The sequence below is a fragment of the Caenorhabditis briggsae genome (assembly GCF_000004555.2).
Source record: "Caenorhabditis briggsae complete genome, chrI, whole genome shotgun sequence".
NCBI classification, from domain to species: domain Eukaryota; kingdom Metazoa; phylum Nematoda; class Chromadorea; order Rhabditida; family Rhabditidae; genus Caenorhabditis; species Caenorhabditis briggsae.
This window is the reverse complement of record NC_013489.2, coordinates 10,777,647-10,795,393: the sequence shown is the minus strand read 5'-3', so window position 1 is coordinate 10,795,393 and position 17,747 is coordinate 10,777,647. Positions and strand designations below refer to the sequence as shown.

General features: G+C 35.1%; 4 protein-coding genes across 4 annotated transcripts; 2 read left to right on the top strand and 2 right to left on the bottom strand.

Moving 5' to 3' along the window:
• Positions 1-1,463: 1,463 nt before the first annotated feature.
• Positions 1,464-5,795, bottom strand: CBG12883 (the record flags this gene model as incomplete). Its single annotated transcript, XM_045241212.1, is given in 8 exon segments — positions 1,464-1,628; positions 1,674-1,823; positions 1,840-1,910; positions 2,749-2,899; positions 3,081-3,155; positions 5,353-5,472; positions 5,531-5,674; positions 5,718-5,795. The coding sequence occupies 8 exon segments, from the start codon at positions 5,793-5,795 to the stop codon at positions 1,464-1,466; spliced, it is 954 nt and encodes a 317-aa protein (XP_045094992.1).
• Positions 5,796-6,681: 886 nt separating this feature from the next.
• On the bottom strand, positions 6,682-8,621 carry CBG12882 (the record flags this gene model as incomplete). The annotated part of the gene is made up of 3 exons (XM_045241211.1): positions 6,682-6,875; positions 7,708-8,427; positions 8,528-8,621. 3 exons carry the CDS (start codon positions 8,619-8,621, stop codon positions 6,682-6,684), a joined length of 1,008 nt encoding a protein of 335 aa, XP_045094991.1.
• Positions 8,622-11,842: 3,221 nt separating this feature from the next.
• Positions 11,843-14,612, top strand: CBG25384 (the record flags this gene model as incomplete). The annotated part of the gene is made up of 10 exons (XM_045241210.1): positions 11,843-11,878; positions 12,150-12,220; positions 12,264-12,358; positions 13,313-13,391; positions 13,442-13,582; positions 13,629-13,719; positions 13,772-13,840; positions 13,883-13,964; positions 14,376-14,457; positions 14,504-14,612. 10 exons carry the CDS (start codon positions 11,843-11,845, stop codon positions 14,610-14,612), a joined length of 855 nt encoding a protein of 284 aa, XP_045099339.1.
• A 1,127-nt stretch (positions 14,613-15,739) lies between these two features.
• On the top strand, positions 15,740-16,255 carry Cbr-nhr-266 (the record flags this gene model as incomplete). Its single annotated transcript, XM_002640286.1, has 3 exons — positions 15,740-15,827; positions 15,872-16,080; positions 16,130-16,255. 3 exons carry the CDS (start codon positions 15,740-15,742, stop codon positions 16,253-16,255), a joined length of 423 nt encoding a protein of 140 aa, XP_002640332.1.
• Between the last annotated feature and the right edge of the window lie 1,492 nt (positions 16,256-17,747).

The following is a 17,747-nucleotide window of genomic DNA, read 5'->3' as shown; positions in this document are numbered from 1 at the left end:
GTCATGATTCGCAATCGGATCGGATACGGAGCTCGCGAACGGACAGGATACGGATCAATCCGAATAATGTACTGCTATTTATTGAAAACGGTTCGCGTACGGTCCGTATGCGGTTCCTATTTCAACCGCGCGCGAACGCGGAGCGTCCGTAACGGATTGTTCGCGAATCACCTGTGTTTACTATAATTCTCATAAATATGACTATGCATTTTTATTGCAATCTCCATATTTTTTTTGTTTAGATAATGAGTGCCCTTCCCATGAGATATCGTGTGTAATCTGCAGTAACCCATTGTTTCCTAATCCTCCTCACTCGTTCTCTTAACAACCACCATTATTCTATCTGTCTCCTATTTCTCTCAAGCCATTCATTTTTCGCGGTGGTACCTGAGATGAGGACTCGGAAAATGAAAACAGCTACAAATGAGAACTAGACAAATGAGAACTGAGTTTACCGGCTCTATTTCGTAGTTCAGGATCCAATTTTTTAAGAAAAATAGTTTCGAAATGGTCTCGTTCTTCCCAATACTTCAATATTTTCCAAAACAAGTCTGTTTTGACATGTATTTTACCAGTTTTTATTCGTACGAGTTCATATTTGTATCGGTTCTCATTTTCCGAGTTCTCATCCCTGGTACTATCATTTTCCCTTCAAATGCGTTTTCACAAACTCCACACTTCATTCGTCGTGCTCTCAGAAATCATTCGTTTATTGGAACCTAATGAAAATTGCATGACCTTTTTGAATTCTCGGAAAAGATTAGTATCTCACAAAGATTTAATTTCTTTTTTCAAGTTTTTAGTCCATCCGAATGCATTTGCAAACTGCATAACCAAGTTCTAATTTAAGCTTAGCTTGCTTTTGAAACAGGAATTATTGTAACAAATACAAGATACCTTTTCGACCCTTTCATAATAGTTAGTATTACTCTCGTCCGAAATCAATGCACGTTGCGGCCGAAAATTTACTCAAAATCGCATCGTCGATCGCACAGCGAAAATAACAAATCGATGCATGCGCCTTTAAATACCATACCTCGGACGTTTTTTCTTTTGGGCCCTATTTGGCTGTTTTTTCTATGTAATAAGAAAAATAAATTAAAGATTTAAATATAAGAATTACACAAAAATTAGACAGAAACAAGCGAAAAAATAAGAGAAAAAAAGCAAAAATTCAATAAATGTTGAGGTACTGTATTAAAGGCGCGTGCAATAATTTGAAAAATACAGTAAGGTTCTCTCTGTGGAGCTAAGCTCCGCCCACCGTTGTTTTCTCGGCCGCAACGTGCATTAATTTCGGACAAGAGTAATATTTTCCGGTTATGATCATAGATATACTTAGCAAGACCATTATCAGAGTTAGGTATAAGTTTACACATCAAGAAGCTCTGATTTTGTCGAAATTGGACAGTAACTTGAAACACGAAGCAATTGAAAAAAGTTTTATTATCAAGAATACACTATCAGAATTTTTCCACACAATATGGGCTTCCATAATTGAACATAAACATCCTGATATGTCCATAGGCATCTCCAAAATACACTCCATATCGTTTTTCTTGAATGATTCGCTTCAAAAATTTCATGAATTCTCGTTTTCGATTTGGCACATCTGATGTTAAATGAATCTAGAAAAAATAGAGTTTTAGATTAAAAATTTAGGTTATTTTTACCTCAATGTTAATCTGACAAACATCGATTTTATTTTGATCGAATCTTCCATTTTGATAGAAAATATCGAAAAAATCGTTTCCAAACTCTTCACCTTCTGCATCAAACCATAGATTATCGATTGTCTGAAAATGTGAAAAATATAGGAGAGTCTAGAAAAATTGATACCGTAATATTCAGAATTTCTTTGAAGAAGTAGATAATGTCGATGTGAATCATGCTGGTTTCAATGTAGCCGTCTGAAATGATTATGTTTAATAAAAGTAAAGTTTAGCAACAAAAAAGATTTTGGATTATGAGATTTTCCGTTATTTCTCAGTAATTTTTTACAGAATTGACGTTGTTCGTGATTTTTTCTACTAGGAGAATATGGTTTTCTCGCTCGAATACTTTGAGCAACTAGGAAAAGCAGTTGGAAAATAACTGCTTCTTAAATTGAACAGGACAAAAAACTTTTGAAATTCTCAAAAAAAAATGACTTTTCGATATCAAGAAATCTCGTTTTTCATCTGAACTACCATTCTTGAAATAATTGTGATCTGCTTCGAGAGACAAAAATTTTTTTACGGTTTCAAAATTCCATTATCATGTGGCTGTACAGACTTAGCTCAATAAGTTCATGTTGCACCAACAAAAACTACATAAGTGACCGAAATCGAAATAAAATATTCTGGCTAGTTTTATCAAAATAAGAAACTCCGGTGGCCCACAACGACAACTACCGTAACCTAGAAATATTTTTATTTTCCGAATTTATTTTCGTCGATTTTTCTATTATTTCCTCACAATAAGCCGGAAAACAAAAATTATTGAGAGTGAACTTTTTTTTTAGGAAATCGAGAAAAAAGTTTGAAAATATAAAGATTTCTAGGTTACGATAGTTTTCGTTATGGGGCCTTGCCACAGCTCCAATTTTTGCTACCATTATAAGACTCCCTTTCGAAAAAATCCAGCACAAACAATTTTTTACGGTTTAACATTTGTATTATTTATGGGACTGAATAAAAGTAGCCCAATAGGCGGTATCTCTTCACATTCGAAATCAATTATTCTCATTAAATTCAACAAAACTCTCACATTTTTCCATAACCCGCGCGTTTGAAATCCCGCTCTTCCCGCCGATTGCCAATGGGAAATATGTTCCAATTTGAGAATATAATTCTCCATTTATATATGGAATTGGGTCAGCACCATAATAGGTGACATTGTTTCCGAGTTTCAGCATTTTCTGAAAAAAAAGGTTTGCGTTGGAAGGAACGTTCTTTCTGATAAATTCCTAAATTTTTAATACGCCTTTATATAGAAGATTCTCAGAAAATGGGAAAAAATTCTATAATTTACAGTTTCAGAATTAAATTGAGAAACTCGAAAAGCAAACTATTTCAGTTTTTGACTTTTCGGTAGCTCACTCTTCTAAATTGCTTCTCCGCTCGAATATCTCTTCCGATTCCAATTGTGAAGAAGTTGTGTGGTCCGGCGTTGAACTGAAATTGTTAAATTCAGTATTTTACGAAAGAGTTTTTAACCCATCCGAAGCAGTACGCGAATTGCATAACAGAGATCAATTTAAAGTTAGCGGGTTTCAAGCTTAAAAGCTGAAAACAGTGAAAAAGGACAAATCCCTAAACTAAACTTTGCCGTTCCGAAATGCATATACAAATTGCTTTTTCAAAATCAAAATAATTTAACCTTACCTTACTTTTGAATTAGGAATTTTTCGAACAAAAGCAAGATTTCGAACCGGTTTTAACTGCAAACTGTATGATTTTTCAGATAACTTAACAGATTGAATCAAGAATTTCAAGTTTAAATGCTCATGAAAACAGTACTAAATGAAAAAATTTGTCTGAAGACGTCGAATTTCGAATTTAGATAGCAGTTTTAATGTTACCTTACTTCTAAAACAAGGATATTGAGAACAGATTTAAGTCAATTTTCCAAAAAGAGTTGTAATTCAAACTGCTTTACAAAAGATATCATATAAATTCGACATTTTCTGTAGAAATCAGTCAACTTTGTAATTCTGAAAAAAATAAACTATAATTTTGCACCTTATCGGAAAAGTTCAAATTATACTGTTATTGTTTTCCGAAAAAAAAAATTAGAGTTGAGTAGCAGACAGTTTATTGAAATCTCTCCACCAAATATGCGCTATTTAGGCTTGCCGCTTCGAGATACCTACCGTATACGACTGCAAAATATACTCTCTAATACTAATTTCTTCGGACAACAATAATAGTAGTGAACAAAATTAGAGCTTTGGCTTTTTCGCGTTTTTGTTCATCATCCAGCATTCTGCGAATTGCATTTCCAAGATCAAGTTTAACTCAGCTTGCTTTTGAAACAGGAATTTTAAGACGAATACATGATAATTTTTTTGAACCTGTTCCGGGCAATAAGATACCGTAAATTTGAATTTTCTGCAGGGATTAGTCAACATTGCAGTCTTAAAAAAGGGGACCAGAATTTTGTACGTTATCGGAAAAGTTCAGATTTTACTGAAGAAAATTATAGCTTGCGTACTTTTATTGGAATTTTTACACTATTCGTATTATGCTTGTCTGAGAAAAAAAAGGTTAGAGAGTATTTTTTGCAGTCTGAAAACGGTAGCGATATCGAAGCGGAGAGCCTAAATAGCACACATAAGGTGGAGACACAGACACTTTTTCTCTGCGTCTCAACCTTTTTTTTCTCAGACAAGGATAATATTATTTTTGCACATTCATTGCATCTCCGAGATCAAGTTTAATCTTACTTTGTTTTTGAAACAGGAATTTTTGAAACAGATCCAAGAGAATTTTTTCGAACCGGTTTTCAATTTGAATCGTTAGATTTTAGATGATTGCATCAAAATTTTAAAGTTTAAAGGCTCATGAAAATGGTAGGAGCACAAAGAAATAAGCTTGAAAGCGTCAAATTTTGAAAACCGAGTGCAAAAAGAGGGAAACATGAGTTTTAGAAATTCATAACTGTTTGCCGTAACTTTTACATTTTAGAAGATGTGGGTCATGATGTACAGTGCACAGTACCGGGAAATAATGTACTGTAATTTAAATTTTTTGTACAAATCAGTCAAATGTGCATTCTTGAAAAAGCAGACCAGCATTTCGTACTTTATCGGAATAGTTCAAGTTGTGCAATAATATTGGAGCTTGAGTACTTTTTTAGAGGCTTTTGTCCACAGGAAAAATTGTTAGCATTGCATTTCGAACATCTGATTTAAACTTATGTTACCTATGAAACATGCACTTTTAGAACTTGTTTTTAATTCCAACTTTATGATTTCTCAAATGATTCAACAGATTGCATCACAGATTTCAAGTTTAAAGACTTATGAAGATAGCACTAAAAGAGAAATCAGCTTGAAGGCGTTAAATTTCGAATTTCGAAAGAAAAAAAAGTTTAAAATTGGTTATGTCTTTTAGAAGATGTTAATCATTATATGTGCGCAGAAATATCTTAATTTGATTTTTTCATTTGAAACCAGTCTACTTTGCAGTTCTGAGAAAGTATATCAATTTTACTAAACTACACTCTGATGAAATCGGTCATCTAGGTAATTTGAAAGAAACACTAATAGTGAAAATGGGAATTAAATTGAAAGAGGTTATTAATTGCTTTCGACAACAAGGCAGTAATTAATTGGAATTTGAAACGGTATTTTGAGTATAATAAACTCACAATTTTCGGGAATAGAACCTGTTTCATCTCATCTGAATTTCTCAACGTGACGATTCCAAGCTGGTGAACATTGGCCTGGGCATCGCATTTTCGAGAGATACCCACGAAATTTGTCCAGAACTAAAAAATAAACCAAAAAATAAAATATGTAATTGTTTTGTTTTTCAAAAACTGTTACCTCTTCGGCATCTGTAATACTCATCATATTTTCCGAAAAACACTGATGCCAACTGTTAAAAATTTCCATTTTATCAGCTCTCATTGTCACGCTTTTCAAATCGATGTCATCCTGATCCGACTCTATCCAGTCTGTATAGTCATCCTAAACAATAGTTTTAAATATTGAAAATTTCCGAATCCCTCACCGAAAAATAGAATCTAACCAGTAAAAAGAATCCATAGAATCCTAAAATTACTAAAAAATATTGTGAAAATCGGTGCATAATGAGTGTGAATTTTCTGGGGGAGAGAACGAGAATTCAGTGACGAAACATTCGGAAAAAGGGCGGGAGGATTCAGAAGACGTGGGAAGCAGATTGTATCTAGTTTGGTGTCCGTTTAATTAGATAAGAGAGGAGTCAGAACACATTCGAAGAAAGGATAGCTTGTCGTGAGTGCGGTTTCAGAGTTCTGGGATATTTACGATTACTTATTTCTATATTTTCTATTGGTAGTTTTGCTCATTCATCCGAATAAACTGCAGCATGAAACAGAAAAAAAATTTTGTTGGAAAGATTTCCACCATAAATGGCAGTTTTAAAAAATGTTGTTCCCGGTTTTTCCCATAGAATTCATTCCGATAATAGAAGGGCATTTAGCTTTGTGCCAATGTTTCTCGGTTCCTGTTGAAGAGATGAAAAAGTTGTCAACGAATAAATTGTTTATTATAAAACACAAAAATATTATCAGTTGACTCTTTTATATCTTGCATAGGAATCGAGATGATTGAGCTCAAACTGGACAGTGGGGGTCCCTTCTATTACAGGTTTTACGGAACATCAACAATAACGAAAACAATATCCGTTTTCATTGTCTTTACTATCTTTTTCTTTTGATCTATGGCAGAAACATGTGGAAATTGGGAGAATCCGATGAATATCTTCGAAATGAAACGGAGGCGAAAACTAGAATATCGGAATAGGAATAAACATTTTCGTGTTGTGAAACGCGGACATTTGGATTCACAGATACAAAGACAGCGATACCATGAACATTTTAATGAGAAGCAACCGGAACCGTTAACGTTGAGCCCATTTATCTAGTTCCTGTGAAAGATATCAAAAATGTGTCAACCGATGAAACACTTCTGATATTATGATAAACAATTTATCAGTTGACAACTTTTTCATATCTTTTACAGGAACCGAGATAAATTGACTCAAAGTTGAACATCATCGGCTCATTTATTGTAGGTTTTAAGCATAGTTGCGAACGGGCCGGTGGCGGGCTGGCAGATAGCTTGTCTCCAAACGAGATATTCANACAGTTTTGGTACCAAATCCGGTAACATGCCGCGGACCGGGCTAGAATGACGAGAAACTCGATTTTGGCCAAATTTGGCCCGCGGCATGTTAATGGACCGGAATCCGGCTGAAATGATATAGACGTGATGAGCCATGTCGAGATCACTTTGGTACCAAAAGTGGCTGAATATCTCGTTTGGGATTTATGTTATCTGCCGGCCCGTTTGCAACTATGGTTTTAAGGGATTAGAAGAATGAGTCATTCCAAAACCATTCCCAAAAAGTGAGAAATATAGTTTCGGTTTAATATAGTAGAAAAAGAATAATTGTTTTTAATAGTTAACACTTCTAAAACCCAGAATACAAAACAGTGATTTTAATTGAAACAATAATCAAGAACTTCAGATTTTTTGAATTAAAAATTTCACATTGAACAAGTTTTTCTTGGCTCCTAAGATATCAAAAATGTGTCAACTGATAAAATCTTTGTGATATTATGATAAACAATTTATCAGTTGACAACGTCCTTATATCTTTGACAGTAACCAAGATAAATTGGCTCAAAGTAAGGGAGCTCTTCCATTACAGGTTTTTGCAATGTCTGATAACAATGAGCAATTCAAAATCCTTCCGAAAAAGGAGAAATACTGTTTTAGTTTTTTACCAAAATAACCATTGTTTTCAAGATCGTTAAAACTACTAAAACGCAGAGTGCAAAACAGTAACTTTATTTTTTGAAGTTTTTATGAATTAATTGAACATTGAACAAGTATAGTTATCATGATTTCAGTTTGAAATTCCATTTTTCATTGCTCAACCTGAAAATCGCTTTTATTCAATCTTCTTGAAATTTCTGTTACCTTTCCGTTCTAATGATTCACAGTAACCTGACAATAAATGGGTGCATATCTTGCATCGGAAAATGTCTCCAGAACCCCTTCCACTCCTTTTTCATACAATCGGATTACTGTACTCGCCGTTCCAGAATCACAACTCATTCTTGGCTCATCTTCTCCCCATAGCTCATCATCTATGTATTCAGAAAACTTTCCCAAAGGATTCGGATCTTCTTGACACACTGGATTCTTCCTTCTCCGTTCCATTACGTCGGGTGCATAGTGAATCGAAGTACGGTAGAATGTGTTCCAAGGATCTTGGAGGCTTGAGAAGTATTTCTCTCTATTAAACTCCCCTAATGTTCTTAGAAATCGTTCGGTCGGAGTAGCTGATTTTACAGTAATCCCTTCTGTTCTTACGAATGCGTGCATCACTTTTCTACAGTATTCATCATCGGATTTCCTATCTCCATTCCATCTTCTTTGACTCGTGGTCCTTACGAAAAATCCTTCATCCAAACTTAATGACGGGTAGTAAATTTGAGAATGCATTTCTCCGAGATACTTCAAATGAGCTGATGTGATTCTAGGAGGGTATTCACAAAGAGCAAAAGCTTTTTGTTGAGTTCCATCAACTTTTAAAATCGATCTGGAGGGTAGATTGAATGGATATCCGTCAAATGCAATCATTAGATCGTCTCCTTTATCGTGAAGCAAATCGGATTTGAAATGTTCGGAAGCGTCGGCCCAGACTCGGTAGACGTTGGAGAAGAATTCTGGAAAAAATTGTATGTGATTTTTTTACTGTTTCAATGCCAAGATTAATGCGGTTTTCAGCAAACTGAGTACTACACTAATAGTTTCTGAAATACCAACCATCCCAAAATCTAATCAGTATCTCTCGATGAATGTATGCAATGCTGGCTCCTTGTACCCCACAGGCATATTCTGCTTCATCAAAATGCATCATTTTCGAAGTCACTTTGTAACATCTTCCATAGAATTGAACCCATTCTTTTTGGCATATCAACGTGGCTTCTGCCTGGCAACTTGTCACATAATCTGAGACCGCTTCTTGTCTGATTGAGTACGGTAGATGAGTGCTACAGTAGTTCTTTTCCGTTGAGAAAAATTTGAAATCGCAAATGTCTCCATGTATATCCTGGAATTGGTTGGAGTGAGCGAGAATTTAAGATTTTTTAATTGCCACCCCATACTTGGTCTTTAAGCTCAATTATCTCAGTATCTATGAAAGATATCAAAAACGTATCAATTGAAAAAATGTTGATGATAAAAGGACAAGTACTTTATCAGTTGGCATATTTTTGATACTCCTTATAGGAACTGAGATAATTGAGCTCAAAATTCGAAAGATTACTGCAGATTGTTATTCAACGAAAATCTCTCCGCACATTCTACAGTAATCCAGTATACCACAGTAATTCCTCTCACATATATTCCGTTACGTTTCCTGAATTTTCCATTATAATGATTGCACATCTTCTCCAGAGACCAGTCGCTTTGCTCGTCTTGTCCATAAACGATTAAAATTAAAATTAGCAAAATTATCATTTTTCTTTTCGATGAGGTATAATTTTTCCCTCTAAAAACCCATTGTTTTTATGCTGACCTCATATTCCACGACCAGATGAATCCACAAAGCACTAAAACTGCTCTTACACGTTTGTCAGTTGTCAGTTGATTCCCCAAAAATGCTTCTAGCTGAAATTATACTGTTTCTCTTAGCAAGTGACATCGTTTATAGCGAATTTCCGATTCGAAAACTGATTACGAGTTTGATATTGAGTGTCCAGATACTTCGCGACTTTGTCTTTTCATTGAAGTTTTTGAGGATGAAGTCATGTATGTTTTTTTTTGGGATTTTATTTTTTCCAAATGAAAATTCCAGCTACGAACAACTTCTAAATCGTTATTCTCAGTGCATAACACCTCAAGGGCCTTTATGGCGTATGGGTTATCTGTACGACAGCGGACTTTTCAGGGTCAAGTTGGATCCGATTCCCATAGGCCGGAAGGATAAGGTATCTAGATTTTCAATGGAGAAAGCTTTCAATAATTTTCAGGATTTCTTCACCGCGAACTTTCAAGTCACTCACGATTGTACTGCGAACAAAGAAATTAGATGTGCAAGATTCCATCACTTATTCGATGGAGGTGAACAAACAAAATTTAAAGATCAACAATTCAATTTTTATAATTATGGAGAACCGGGACCTTGTAGTAATCGATGGGAGGGAAGTCAACTATGGATGGATCATCAGGATAAAGAGCGAATTTCAAAGGCTAGACATAAAAAGAAATATGCTCAGAAACAGATACATGCATAGGAGAAGGAATTTAACTATGATTTGAATGAATTTTGATTTGAAAATAAATTTTTCAGTACATTTTTCATGATCTTTCAAACATTAATCTGAAACCATAAAATTTCAATGAAAACCCGATTTGAAAAATTCTTGTTTCATAGTTAAGGTAAGGTTAAATAAGTATTTGGAGGTGCAATTCGTGAAAGCTTGTATAATGAACTGGAAAAAAGTACTAAACATTTTGTGAAATACTAAACTTTCTTTTCCCAACGCCGGACCACAGAAGTTCTTAGAATTTCTTACTAGAGCCACCAAATGGCAGCTTTTGACAGCTCTTTTCTGGGAACTTTAAAGGTGGGGGGACAGGAGATTTTTCGGAGGTTTTTTGGAGTTAGGGTACCGTAAAACCTCTAATAGAACGACACCCGGATCGTCCACTTTGAGCCTATATATCTCATTTTTTGTGAAAGATATCAAAAAGTGGTTAACTAGTAAAATATTTATCAGGATATCAGCAACATTTTACTAGTTAGCCACTTTTTGATATCTTTCAAAAGAAATGAGATATATAGGCTCAAAGTGGACGATCCGGGTGTCGTTCTATTAGAGGTTTTACGGTATGCATTCTACCGTGACGGTGTACAACGCTTAATGTCACTCTGCGTACAGCTGTCGTCCTCGCCTTTATGTATGCAATCAGGTTGCCGCTTTCTCTTTGCCCACGTGGCTCAGTCGGTAGCGGCGTCGCACCCTCAATCATCGCCCTCACAAGTTCAACTCCTCGAGGGGCATATTTAAGCGGAATTTCGAGAACACCTTTAACTGGTAATTTGCTTCACTGGGAAAATCAACAATTGAAACAGTGTGTACTTAATGTGTGTTAATTCAAATTTGAAACTGTAAAAAAATTTAGATTTTAGAAAATTCCTGTATCAGCCGCATAAGGAATTTCGGAATTCATCACGAAAAGAGTGGTACTCCAAATGCGCTGCTTATGGAAAAATGTGAGTTCTGATGAAATTAATCAGAATTATTGAATTTGATTTCTATGATATTTTTTATTTTTGTGGATACGACTTACAATCTATTGAGCTAAGTCTGTTAAACCACATGATAAGGAAAATTTGAAAACGTTAAAATTTATTTTTGTCCGAAATTTTTCAAAAGGTGATTATTACTTCTTGCATCATAAATAAAAATTTTACGGTTTCAGAATTCGATTATTATGTTACTGAAAGGTTTAGATCAATATATGATTTGGGTCATTACAATTTGGAGTCTATAAGAACTATTATTCTGGAACAAAATATTGGAGCTGTGGAAGAGAAACACCGGTGGCCGAAATCGATGGTCCCACACCGGCAACTAAAGTAATCTAAAAATAGTTATATTTCCTGTATTTATTTTCTCGATATTCATTCAAAAACTCGACGAAAAACAGTGAAAAACGAGAAACTAAAAACGGAAAATACAAATATCTTTAGGTTACGGTAGTTTACATGGGACCAAAATAATCCCCAACGAAAACTTTTGCACACAAAAATTTTTTTACTGTTTCAGAGTTTCATTATTATGTGACTGAACAAACGTAGCTCAATAAAACAGCATTTTCATTGAGCATATGCCTAATTATTTATTTTGTTTTCAAGGATTTTTCGATAGATTCGGATCAACCGGAAATTCAAATGTACAGAAATTTTATATGGATTCTTGAAAAAAAGCCTAAACCATGTTAGGGGTCAGTAGTACCCGGCACCCTACTCTTGATCCCATTGGTGTGCCACATCTTTGAGCCAAACTGCCACGTGCACCCCGCTCATCTGAATTTTCAGATTCAGATTCCTCAGAAACTTCCAAACAAAAAATGGCATCTCTTAAACTGATCGGGATTTCGTTCCAAGTAGGTAAAAAGTACCGTAAACACTTTGAATTCCTTCCCATATATTATCAGCATCATTTTATCAGTAATTCACTTTTAAATAACTTTCACAGGAGCCGAGATAAATTGGCTCAAAGTTGAGAGTTTAGTTTATTTTCAAATTTCTCGCCTTCTCTAAAAATCTCTGTTCCAGAATAAGCATAATAGAATAGTTTTAAATCTACTAAGATTTTCCAAAAACCGTTTTTAGACTTTTATTTTCTTACAATTTCAAAAAAAATAAAATTTTCAGAAAGCCATCGAACTAATCGATAATGTCAAAATCATGATTCTAGTTTCGCTTGCTGGTTCTGTTGCTTATGAGTAAGCAACACTTCTTTTTGAAATCCAGAAGGGACAATTTCAGTTTCCACAATTTCGGCACGAAGAGCAATATATCATTAGATGCGCAAGCTACCGTAATCTCTGCTCATTTTCTTGGATTCTTTATTTGGCTGGTAGGTATTTGAGAATTTACCGTCAGCACTCTAATAGAAGGCCACCCATACTTCCAACTTGAGCTCGCTTATCTTGGTCCCTATAATAGATATCAAATATGTGTCAACTGATAAAAATGTCATAATATAACCTACATTTCATCGGTTGACACGGTTTTGGTAACTTTTATAGGAAGCAGGATAATGGAGCTCAAAGTACAAATGTAGGGTGGTCTTCTATTAGAGTGCTTACGGTATTTATAATTTGATTTAATTTTGAATACCCAGATAACTAATGTTTTCTCCGGACGTGCGTTGTTGTCATGGGTTAGCCCTCAGAATTATGGACTTTTGGCGTTGGCTGAGGTTGGAAATTTGGAATTTTTTGAAATTTCGAGACTTTCAGATGGTCCAAACCTATTTCCTCATCATCTACTTTTATAATCCATTCATTTCAATGTATTGGAGAGCATCCGGCACTTTTTTGACAATTTTTAAGTGTGAGAATTTTGAATTTTGGTCCCGAAAAAAGCTTATTTCGAAAATTTTCGAAAAATTCTTTCGACCAGTTTTCGAACTGACGAACTGTCGAACCACTAAACTAGGCTCAGTGCGTTTGCGGCCATTTTAGCAGCGTGGCCTAACTTTTGCAACTTGAGTTTTCTAGGCCACCATATTGAACGACGTAGTAATGGCATGATATTCACATGGGAAGTTTTCTAGGCGTTGAAAACTCAACTTGCGAAAGTTAGACCATCATTATAAAATGTCCTAGAAAACCCACCAGTTGAATATCAAGGCATTGCTGGGCCATTAAAGTTGGTGGCCTAGAAAAAACCAACTTGCGAAAGTTAGGCCAGCAACTTAAAATGGTCTAGAAAACACATCCGGTGAATGTTAGATCAATTCTGGATCACTCTGCGAAATTAGGAAAACGACTTTTGATTTTTCCTATTTAAACTTTAAAGAATATTTTCAGACACTGCAATCACTGAAGTTTACAGTGTTTATCTTTTCCTTGGGGTCTCCATTCTCACTTTCATCTTCTTGATGTTCAGGTTAGTGGCCTAGGGGTTTTCTAGGCCATCTCAAACTTAGTTATTTTCAGTGACTCTGACGCTCCGGTCAAAAAGGTCCAAAAATCTGAGAAGACTGTCCTCGGCGTATCTTATCCAATTTTGGAATGTTTGATCTACTGGCTCAGCTTCTTCACTTTTATCCCAACTGTTCTTGCTTTTCTCGTTGATTTGTTAGTTTTCTTTTCTAGTTCCAAAAAAGTCTGCAAAAAAATTCAGCCTGTTTTTTATCCAATACTTTCATATCAGCATACCACTGTACTCCCAGATGATTGTGTCTTTAAATTATACAGTTATGATTGGGTATCAGGTAACCAATTCAACAAAAGGTGTTTTTTAGTTTTCGAAATGTATTTTTTCAGTACTTTCGTTATATTTTTCATCTTTTTCCAAACTTGGAGGGAACCAGTTCCAAGCATTACCTCTGTGAGGTTAGTTAAAATAGGAAATATCAAAATCTCTGAAAATTTCAGGTATCCCAACTTGTGGCATTTTCTTTTGTTTTCTTCAATCCCTGGAGACCAACGGACAAAAATATTTTCAAGTATTTTGAATGTAAGTATTTTTACCTAGACATCATACTGAACTGTCTTAAAAACTGTAATAGAAGGGCACCCTAATTTTGAGCCAATTTATCTCAATTCCCGTAAAAGATACCAAAAAATTGTCAACTGATAAATTGTTTATCATAGAATCACATACATTTCATTGGTTAACATGCTTTTGATATTTCTCATAGACAGCGAGACAATTAGGCTCAAAGTGGCAAGTTGTGGGCGCTTTTCGTATAACGCCACCCTACACTTTAAGCTTGATTATTTCGGTTCCTGTGAAAGATACTAAAACGTTGTCACTTGTCAAATTATTTATCATTTTATTATCAATATTTTATCAGTTGACACCTTTTTGATACCTTCTATAGCAACCGAGATAATTGATCCCAAACTTGGCATTTATGAATTTCAGACACGACTCGTGCTCAAAAACTCGCCATCCCTCTTCTTTTTGTTTCTCTGGTTTTCAATTGTTTGATTTATTTTTTGATTGGGTAAGTGAAAAATCAGAAAGATTTTCATTGATTTTTTGAGTTATAGGTGTGATTCGACAAATGAGAAAACATCGAAATCTGAAGCTTCAAAAGTTGGAGAGACAAAGGAGAAGAACCGTCGGCAGAAAAGAAGACATAACAAGAATAGAACTTGAATTTTTTACATGAAACTTGTTGAATAAATAATTTTGAAGGTTTATTTTGGGCCGAAAATCATGTAGATTCTTATAAAAATGATTGAAAAACTATGAAGAACATGCGTTGAGAATCGAAAAACGAATTTAAGGAATAGCTTGAGTTCTCTAGTCCCCCGCGGCCGCATTTTTCCCAATCTTTTTTGAATTTTCACCGTACACCACTTTTGGACACTGAAAATTGGAAATTCTCGAAAAAACGGTCGCTTTTATTCTCGAATTTTCGGAAGAAAACTTTTGATTTTTCTCGAATTTCAAGCAACATTTTAGAAATTTTCAGGTTTTTCAGCTATTTTTACTTTTTCGATTTTTCCGGTTTTTTTCGTCCCAAACTTGAAGAGATGGTTTTCTTGACAAAAGATTACTGTAGAAGCTGATTCGCTTGTTTTTTTGCATTTTTTCTGCAAGCACGACCAAGCCGAATTGCAGATGAGACGTGTTTTGTTTGCAAGAAAACTACAAACTACAAGGTTTTCTACAGTAATCAAACACAGTTCCATCGAATTTCAAGAAAAACCGGAAAAATCGAAAAAGAATCTTCAAAAAAAACTGAAAAACCTAAGAAGAGTCAAAAATATTTGCAAAAAAATCGATGAAAAAATCTATTCTTCTTCTCGAAAGTTCTCGAAAAAACCTACGATTTTTTCCTCGAAAATTTCCAATTTTTAGTGCTATTTATACAGTCTAAAAGTGTTGTACAGTGAAAATTCAAAAAGTTCTTTCATTGAGAAAAATGCGGTCGCAGGGAACTAGAAAACTCAAGCTCGTCCCTAAATTCGTTTCTCGCTTCTCAATTTTTTTCGAATTTTTTCTTTATTTTTATGGGAATGTACATGAGTTTCTGCACAAAATAAAGCAATGAAGCATTTCACCGTATACCACTTTTAAGATCCTAAACAGCCAAAAAATCTAGATTGTCCTCGATTTCAACACTCTTTCTCTTCCTCTTTCCACATGTTTGCGACTACAAAGTAACAGCTATACTGAATTTGGTTATTCAAATTCACAGATTCCAGCAAATCGCTCATTAGAATTTTGCAAATGAAGGGCAATATAAGCCGAAAAATCTGTTTGGCTTTCATGCAAAAATGCGAGTTTCCTATTCATCACTTTTCTTCTTTACACTAGTTATCATCCCTTCTGAAGTCAATATGGCTCCGTGTGCTATTGGAGATGGTAAGTGACCAGCTACCGTAATCCCTGAAGCTTCAATTTTTTAGACTGTGGATGCATCAAGCGTGGCTCTTTTGACAGTGCTCATCTTGAAACCGCCTTTCCTCAAACATATGCTCAATTCAATTCAACTTACACATTCACTCATCCGGTTATCACTTATCCGGATTGTGAGGCTATCATTTCCAACTGCACGGCACCTGCCGTTATCACTGTTCTTTATGAAAATGGAACCCTTATCGTCTCTCCAAAAGGCGTAAGATTTTTGGTTTGTAATTACAAAAGAAAGTTTGCTCTAATTCCAGATGAAAACCCCAAATGTCCTTTCTGGAATCTACTGTGGAGACGCAGAATGGAGAATGCAGGGAGTCGGAGGTTCAGTGGACTTCAATATTCGCTCTGTTAATGTTTCTTGTGCTCTTAAAAGATAATTCTTCTCTGAAATGTTTTAAATAAATTGTTTGTTATCGAAACTGATTATTTTAAAGTCTTGGACTATCTATTCTCTGTAAATTAATTTGATAATTTATTGATCAGAAGAAATTATGACACAAAAGTTAAAAGGGGAGTTCTAGATAAAATCCCTAACGAGATGAACCTAGAGAATGGGGGAAAAAATGGTAAACATGTAAGGTTGGCAAGATATTTAAAAAAAAAGGGAAAAGGTAAGCAGAAAACTAAAACCGGGTGATGGAAGATTGGATTAAGGTAGAAAATTGACTGGGAGTTAAAAATTGGGGAGTATTCCTTACAATTGCATTCAAAAAAAGGGGAGTATTCCTTACAATTGCATTCCAAATAGGGGCGGTGGTGAAAAAGAAGTCATCGGAACATTTATCTGAGAGAATAAGGGTCATAGGTCTCCTAGGACAGTCGGAAATTCTTAAGAAAGAGGATAGTTCTGGCATATAAGAGGCGTCACTAATCATTTTGTAAAGAAGCATAAGTTTAGATTTAAGTCTACGATGTCTGATAGAGAAGAGGTCAAGATGGGAGAGACGATCTTGATAAGAAGAGTATGAGATATAGCATTTCTGGAAGACTTTACGGGTGAAGAAACGGAGTGGGGATTCGAGTTTTTGAGAGAGTTTGGAATTGGGGGGAGGAGAATAGATTACTGAACAGTACTCAAGAGAGGGGAGTACGTAGGTTCTGAATAAGTGAAGGTAGAATGAGGGGTTGGAGGATTTGAAAGATTTCAAAAGTTGTTTGGATCGGAGAAGTGAAACAGCAACCGATTTGTTTATGTGTTGAGTGAACTTAAGTTTGGAGTCGGTAAAAAGTCCTAGATCACGAATATTGTCAGAAGAATCAATAGCTGAGGAGGAGATGAAGAGGGGAGCGTGCTTGTTTCTTGAACCAAGGCGTAGAAGAGAAGTCTTTGTATGAGCTAGAGGAAGCTTATTGTTTGTGGCCCAGGTATCTATAGTGTTGATTCCAGATTGTAGAAGGAAGGGATCTTGGGAATAGAGTTTTATGTCGTCAGCAAAAGCAGAGAAGTGGAGACCAGTGGGGAAACTTTCAAGAAGATCAAATGGTTGATCTGGAAATGTGAATGGTCACAACAAAAAGAGGAGTTTTAGGCAATGACGGAGTCTTAATAAAGATGATATTCAAGGTGCTATTAGGGGAGATCATTAATGCCTCATTAATGCCTCTTACTGCTGACGCGTGTCAGACATGAGCGGAATTCCTTATTCCTTATTCCTTATTCCCTATTCCGGGTGTTTTTTCTATTCCTTATTCCTTCTTCCGGATTTTAAATTTTTCATTCCTTATTCCTTATTCCTTCTTCCGAGTTTTTTTAATTTTGTTCCTTATTCCTTCTTGCTTCTTCCTGATTTTTTTTGTTATTCCTTTTCAAAACTTTAAAACGTTTTCTATCAAAAATCAGAAAAAAATTCTCAAAACTGGGAAAAAATT